The sequence below is a fragment of the Trichosurus vulpecula genome, chromosome 2, assembly GCF_011100635.1.
Source record: "Trichosurus vulpecula isolate mTriVul1 chromosome 2, mTriVul1.pri, whole genome shotgun sequence".
NCBI classification, from domain to species: domain Eukaryota; kingdom Metazoa; phylum Chordata; class Mammalia; order Diprotodontia; family Phalangeridae; genus Trichosurus; species Trichosurus vulpecula.
In genome coordinates this window covers 259,100,357-259,108,292 of record NC_050574.1, presented here as the reverse complement: position 1 = coordinate 259,108,292, position 7,936 = coordinate 259,100,357, and the positions used below count along the sequence as shown (strand labels likewise).

At 41.1% G+C, this 7,936-nt stretch overlaps 1 protein-coding gene across 1 annotated transcript in view; it reads left to right on the top strand.

The window, feature by feature from the left end:
* Window positions 1-5,389: 5,389 nt before the first annotated feature.
* The window catches only part of GTF3C3 (general transcription factor IIIC subunit 3), a 44,107-nt gene continuing 41,560 nt past the window's right edge, over window positions 5,390-7,936 (top strand). The window contains exons 1-2 of the mRNA XM_036746678.1: window positions 5,390-5,591; window positions 7,652-7,763. Of these exons, the coding sequence (XP_036602573.1) occupies window positions 5,490-5,591; window positions 7,652-7,763 (214 nt within the window). The 5' untranslated portion in view covers window positions 5,390-5,489. The remainder of the gene's footprint in view (window positions 5,592-7,651; window positions 7,764-7,936) is intronic.

Genomic DNA, 7,936 nt, shown 5'->3' with positions numbered 1-7,936 from the left:
GGAATCTCTGAAAGCTAGAATGGACCAAACAGAGAATCTTGGGGAGTATGAACTGACCCAGAATGACATGAGAACATTTTAGACAGTGACAGCAACATTTGAAATAAAAACAGCTTTGACAGACTTCAAAATGCAGAAAAGGACCTATGATGAGATGTGGTACCCATCTCCAGAAGGGGAGGTGATAGACAAAGTGCAAAGAAGTACATTTTGGGGCATAATCACTGTGTTGTTTTGTTTTGCCTGACTGTATTTATTTTTGGATGTGTCAGAGCCAGCTTGAACCAGGAGAACCAATTCTTAAATTTTCAGTGTGAGCAAATTACATCTAGGAAATCAGCAAATGCTACAAATAAGGACTTATTTATTGTTTGTTGATTGTCTACACTTAAGAAAGTGATGGAGAACATCTTAATGAAACAGATTAAACTTCAAAGTATGTTGTCTGTACATTCTCTCTCCAGGCTGACACTCTGCTTTCCCCCTCAACCCCACCCCCAACTAGTGGTTAAACACTTACCGGCACATCAATGGTTACAAGGGTTTCCCCCACCCCTTTTTTTTCAGTTACTTGGTTGGGGTAGTAGGGTGGAGTGGTAGGGGGACTGTTGAAACTTTTTAAAAAATGCACAAGAGAATAAACGTTCAGGACACACAGACAAGAAGGATGGTTTTGAAAGTAATGTAAATTTTGTATATGCTTTGTTGCAAAGCAAATTCTGGGAAAAGGAGATTCTCAGTTTCATAGAGAATCCTTTTTCTGTGTTTTCTGGGTTAGAAAAAGTAGCAATATAAAATCTCATTGTTTTGTGGTCTTTGGGGTTTTTTTTCCTCTTGCGTTTGGGCAGGTATAAAGTATAGTCAGAAAAATTCTCTTTTTGTGTTTTTGCTAGCAAGTTAATGTGATCGATAGAGGACTGGACTTCTGAGAAACAAAACCTAGGTTCAAGCCTGGACTCTTCACACAATAGCTGTGTGACACTGTAAATCAATGTACCATATTTTCCCACATATGATGTACTCTTTTTCAAAAAATTTGGGGTCTAAAAACTGGGTGCGTCTTGGGCAGTGGTTGTATATTTGTTTACTTGTATTTCCCACTTTTTAACGCTTGTTGTCTTTGCTCTCATTGTTTCACATTTGTTACCAGTATATTAAGTTACGTTTTGCCACCTTCTGCCCAGAAATGGCTCAGAAAAGATTTTCGTACACTGCTGAATTCAAATTATAAGTGATCCAGTTTGCAAAAGTGAATGTAAGTCGTGCTGCTGAATGTGAGTTTGGTCCTCCTCCAACAGATAAAACTATCAGAGATTGGCTATGAGAAGAAGAAACCCTACTGAAAACGCCACAGCAGAAGAAGGCCATGAGAGGCCTGATTTAGAGAGGGAATTGAGATAAGGATTGAAGAACAAAGGGCAATTGGAATTCCTGTGTCCACAAAGATGGTTCAGCATGAGGCAAGAAGAATTGCTGATGAAAAAGAAGTTACTGATTTCAAAGAAGAAAACAATTAGTGCTTCAGGTTCATGAAACGGAATGGACTAAGCATGTGTACACGCACCAGACTTGCCCAAAAGATGCCTGAAAGCTATGAGCAGATGAATAAAACCTGAGTTCAATAACTTTATGTAATACATGTTTTTTTTCAAATTTTGGGCCCCAAAATTAAGGTGCTGTATTAGGAGGCCAGAGTTTATAATTTCAAAGAGGATCATATATATGTCTGAAAGGTTTGGAACCACCAGATATAAGAAACTCTCAAAGTAGGAGGCAGAAGAATCAAAGCATATATTTAGGCTCCACAGTAACCAACCCATGAACCAGCATCCCCATTTTGATATATTGATCAAAAGCTTCCAGGCCCAATAAGTCCGCCTCACAAGAGTAACCAGGAGGCCACAGAGAAGCATGATGGTGTACAGCAAAATCATATACATGCTTCCCCTCTATGGTTAAAAGATCACCCACTGGCCTCAAGTCCTTGTTCAGCTTCCTCCCGTAGGTCAGCTCTGCTACCGGCAGCTCCTGCTTCAACTTCGGCTGTGGCTGTAGCTGTAGCAGCCTCTGGCTCCAACGGAAGCTGTTTTTAACCATCCGGCTTCGGCTTCTTCGGGGGTGTAAGGTACGCCGGGGAAAGCACAGGTTCTTTCGATCAGCTTAAGCAAGGGAAGCAAGGTGAAAGGGCTGACAAGCTTACTCCAGTCCAACATACAAACAGCATTCAGTTCAGGGGAAAAAGCCAAACTAGTCAAGGGCACTTGTTGACTAAGTGCTAAGGAGACCATTTTTGGTTACCAACACAGGTGTGTCCTATACATGGCGAAATATGGTATTTCTCTGCATTTCTCTAAGACTATATTGTTTCAAACAAGGAAGGAGTTTCCACAAGCAGGAGTTTCCTACAACAATGAAAGCAGGACAGAATAAAAGCAAACAAACCAACCAAAAAACCCCCGTGGCATCACATTCTGATTAATTTACACAATTAAAGGATGCAACTTAATTTAGAAAATCAATTAAATGTACTCATTAACTAGGCATAAACCTAGGCATGATTGCAATATGAAATAAGATTAACTTATTTAGAAGCAAATCAAAACAGTGCCTCCAGGTTGCTTATCTCTAAAAGATCTGTGCTTTCTCAGGACCAGTTTTGGAAATTTTAACTTGTTTTGACTCATTTAGATCAATTAAGCAACAAGCAATGAGTCCTTACTATTCTTCAGCACCGTGTAGGCAAGACAGTCCCTGCCCTCAAAGACCTGGCATTTTTTTTCTTTTTATAATTGTATTAATATATTTTGCTTTTATATCACTAATGCTTCCAATATATCCCCCCTTTTTCTTCCCTCTCAGGTAGTCATCCCATATAACAAAGAATAAAAATGAATGAAAAAAACAATTTGGTAAAATTAACCAAATCTAAATTACATGCTGAGTTCTACATCCATAGTCTTCAAAGACTATGAAATGAGGTGGAAAGAATTTATACTCTACAAGGAAAACATAACATGTTCAGAGATAAGCAAACACAAGATATGTACAAAATAAATATCAAGTGGTTGATGAGGCATTAACAACTAGAGTGAATCAGGAAAGACTTCTTTTTTTCTTTTATGTGTATTTTTTGAAGCAGGAATATCACTATTTTTTAGTTTTAGTGTACAACGTTCAATTCCACAAGTTTTTGAGTTTTTGAATATGTACCTGTCAATACAGAATAAAGGTGTGCTCCCATTGGAAGTGACCTAACTGTTCAACCAAGAGAAGGAGTCTAGGATCTCATCTAAGGGAAACTCCCCAGAACTCTAGTGTAGCAAGCTGGGAGTAGAGACATGCTGGAGATTGCTGCTTCCACTCATGTCTTCTCAGAGTATTTTCCTTCAGCAACCTGGAGTGGGGCTGGCCTCTTCCATCTTCTCTCTGGAAGCTAGAAGTAAAAAATGTTGGAACCTACTCTTTGCTTGGCTAGTCAAGGAGACTCTAAGCTTGATGAGGGGACTTCTACTAAAGAGTCCCAAAGGCAGCTGGTCCTGAAGAGTTGTGAAGGGGGACTGGCAAAGGCTGGAGCATCAACTCCTTCCCCCTCCTCCAATACAGGGCAGGGCTTTCATCTCCACCAATAAGGAGAGAGTTCCAGACCAATGGGCTTTGGGACAGGGGTTACTAGTACTTCAGATGACTTCCCAGTCTATTATTAGCAACTGGAGAGCAGGAACTCTCCCCTCCCCCAACATACACTTTCTTTGTATCCCTAGGGCTCAGCCTACAGCATGGTATGTAAGTTGGTGCTTAACACCTGAGAGTTGACTGAATACATATCTAGTTCTCATTTCTCTCCTGAACTTGGTTACTGTACCCTATGCCACCTGCTAGAGAGCTCCTTCTAGGGTCCCATAGTCATCTCAAACTTAAAAATGTCTGAAAGGATACTCATTACTTTCCTCCTAAACCACTTCTCCATTTCTGTGAAGGGCATCGCCATCTTTCCAAACATGCTGATTCCCAATCTGAAAGTTATCTTGACCTCTTTTCTCTCTTTCATCCTTCACAGTGAATCAGTTGACAAATCCTTTCTATTTTTTTCCTCCAAAACATTTCTCACATCTGTCTCCTCTACTCACAGGACCTTTACCACCTCTCCTAGAGGGCTGCAATAGCCTCCTAACTGGTCTTCTGCCTCAAGTCTCTACTCTCTCTATATTATCCTCCATAGAGCTGCCAAAATAGTTACTCCTTTGCTCAAAAACCTTTAGTGGTTCCCCATTCTCTATAGGATTAAAATGCAAATTCCTCAGTTTAGCACATTTAATGCCATCCACAATCTGGTTGCCAACTATCTTTCCAGGTTTACCTCTGCCTCACCTTACCCCCTTTGTGAAGACTACATTCCAAAGGAAAGGAGCTTTTGCAATCCACTGCTCTTTTTTTTCCTGTTTTTATTTACTTTAAACATTCATTTTAAACAATTTTGAGTTTCAAATTCTCTCCTTCTCTTACCCATTGAGAAGGTTTGCAATACATCAGTCATGTATGTATGATTGTGCAAAATACATTTCCATATTAGCCATGTTGCAAAAAAAGAAAAAAAGCAAGAAAAATAAAGTGGAAAAACTATGCTTTAGTCCGCATTTAAAGTTCATCAGTTTTTCATTGTACACAGTAACAGCCACACTGTTTGATGACTGATTTCGATAGACTTAGCTCTTCTCAGCAATGCAAGGACCTTAAACAATTCCAAAAGACTCATGGCGGAAAATGCCATCCACATCCAGAGAAAGAACTATGGAGTCGGAATGTAGAGTGAAGCAGACTATTTTCTTTTTTGTTTTGTTTTTCTTTCTCATGGTTTCTCCCATTCGTTATAATTCTTCCGTGCAACATGACTAATGTGAAAACGTGTTTAATAGTAATGTGTATGTAGAGCCCATATCAGATTGTAGGCTGTCTTGGGGAGAGAAGTGGGAAGAAAGGGGAGAAAATTTAAAACTTATGGAAGTAAACGTTGAAAACTAAAAATAAATAAATAAAATTTTAAAATGTAGCAGGAAAAAAATACAGTTCATCAGTTCTTTCTCTGGAGGTGGATGGTATTTTTTCCTCATCCAGTCCTTTAGAATTATCTTGGATCATTGTCTTGATCAGTGTAGCTAAGTCTGCATTGATCATCATTACACTACTGCTGTTGAGTGCCTACATCGTTCTCCTGGTTCTGCTCACTTCACTTTGCATCAGTTCAGATCACCTCCTTCTTCTACCTTTAGAGTCACAAACCCCGCCCCCAGCCTAGAATGGGCACTCATCCTGGGGGCGGAGACTCTCTAGGAACTCTTGAGCGCTAGCTCCTGTGGCTGCCGGGGTCCTTTTGCTGTAGGACGCTGTGTCCGGTCTCTTCCGGAAGTGGGAGTTGCCGGGAGACTAGGCCGATGGCCCTTGACTTCTGCTCCCTGAGTCCTACCTGTAAGAGGAGCTAGACTAGCGGGGACATGTCGGGGTTCAGCCCCGAACTGATCGATTACCTGGAAGGAAAGATCTCTTTTGAGGAGTTCGAGAGGCGAAGGGAAGAGAGGAAAACCCGCGAGAAAAAAGTAAGCCGAAGCCCTTGCGGTGGGACACCCGCTGCCCCCGAGGCCGAGGGCGGAGCGGCCCGAGCGCGGAGCGGCGAAGCCCGGCCCTCGCTCCGGCCCGGCCGTGGGCAGCTCCGCTCCGCTCCTCTCCCTCTCCCTGCGCTCCCTCCCTGGCCTTGGCCTCGCGTCCAGGAGGAGGCCGGGACCGGGTGGAAGGAGGCTTGAGTCTCTGCCATTTAGGGGTGCCGGGCAGGAAGGCGTCTTAGAGACGGATCGTCCACAATCTATCCCGGCCCCCCGCCCCCAATTTTACGGAAGAGAAACCCGAGCCTCAGAGAGATAGAGGAGCTGACCTCTCCCCCCCGCCCCCCAAAGTGCTGCCCAGGTTGTAAGAGGTGGAGCCATTGAAACCTGGGACATTTGATTCCAGATCCAACCTTTCTGCTGATCACGACCTTAGGAAATTCAACATATTCATTTCACCCATCTGGGCCACAGTTTCTCTTATCTGTAAAATGAAGCGGTTAGATTGGAAAATCTTCCCGTCATCTTCCGGTGATTTATGAATATAAATAGACTTCCATTTCTCCTGAGGAGGCGCAGAAATTGCCTCTTCCTGTTTACAGTGCCCCTCCTTGTTAAAGGTTTTTTCTTTCTGAGTGACATTGACATCAGCAGACCAGTGTAGTGGAAAGAGCACTGGACCAGGGCTTGAGGCGTGGGTAATAGTAGTTGTTCTACCGCTAACCCGTGATTTTGGACGAGTCATTTACCCTAAACCTGTTTCCTCGTTTACAGTAAGGGGGCTGAACTAGGTGGTCTCTAAGGTCCTTCCAGCTCCGAAGTTCTCTTATACTATAAAGCCTTGTATTGAGAATCCAGGTGTATTTAGGAGGGGTAAAGATTTTGCTTACACTTGGGTGTCTCTTTTATTCGCTTGATGTAGATCTTCGTCTTCTGTTTTCATTTCAACTTTCTAAAAGCATCTGACATAATCTTTCTTATCCAGGAAACTAGTGCTATCTCCTGCCCTTTTCATTTAAGGGAATTGCATCCCACATTTAACCAAGGAAATGACCAGGAGGATCTTCTTATGGTTGTCTATATGTAATAAATAATATGATTTTTGATTTCACTGGTGTGGGATTTCTTCCATTGGTACAGATTACAACTCATTCATATTTCCTCGTCCTATTAAATTCTTGTCCCTGTTTTTCTGTAGGTGCTCCATGAAGGATCCACCTTGTGGAAGCTTTTTAGGTTTTTTTTATTTTTTTAACCATTTCAAGGCTACTAATGAAGTATTGAAGCTGTTCATCTTTTGTGCCTTGTGAATTCCACATGAAGGACTTCTCTTTGTATTTGATCATATGTCTTATACTTGAGTGTAGGTCATCCTTTAAGAGAACTTGTCTATGCCAACTGCCCATCCCTCCTTTTAGCCGCCTGTAAGTTTAATTTCTTACAAATTGTAGTGTTGCAGAATTTAACAACCACAGAATGTCTGTGGGAGAACATTTGTATTGAGAAGATAGATCTTTGTACTGGGAAGTAGTCTGGGATTAAAAGCATGGCACAGTTTCCCACCTGTAACCCACTCCCTTAGTTTTTCCCATTTGGTTCTAGGCCTAATTCATTGTTCATCTAATTCAGTGGACTGGCTATCCCATGGCATGGCATGATATGAACAATAGGCATGATAGCTTACATTTATCTATGTAGCACTAAATACATTGTTTCATTTGGTCCTCGCAACAGCCCTTTGAGTTAAGTAGTACATGCATTATATGCCATCTTATAGATGAGGAAAATAAGGCTCAAGGAGATTGAGAGACTTGCTCAAGTTGACAGAGTTGTAGTAGGGCTTGAATTTGAATTGCAGTTTTTTTGTCCACTGTATTCTTACATTATAACCATCTAAACTGAAGAGAAAACCCTTGATTTGAGACTCTAGATACTGTAAAAATTAAATTTAGAAGTTAATGTCAAGAACAGAAAGTAACATAAATATGTTATTAAAATTTGTGATTGCTAGATTTTTTGCGTGTGTTTTCTATACTAATAAATTTTAAATCCTTCAGGCTGGTCAGGAAAAAGGAAAAGTTTTAGCTGAGGAAAATCTAAATGACTCAGAGGTTCCATCTTCTTCTGGAATTGACTCTACCAAATCCCAGAGCCAAGATATCAATGAAGGTATGTTGAACAGGTTTAATAGCTGCAGTATGTAGTAAGAGTTATAAAAGTGTTTTGTTATTTTATGATTAATGTAATATCTAATGGTAAATGTTCTGTATATTTGGCGATTGTCTTTTATTTTTGTGACTTCAGTGTATGATAGTTTTCTACCTGCTTTGTGGCCATCTTTA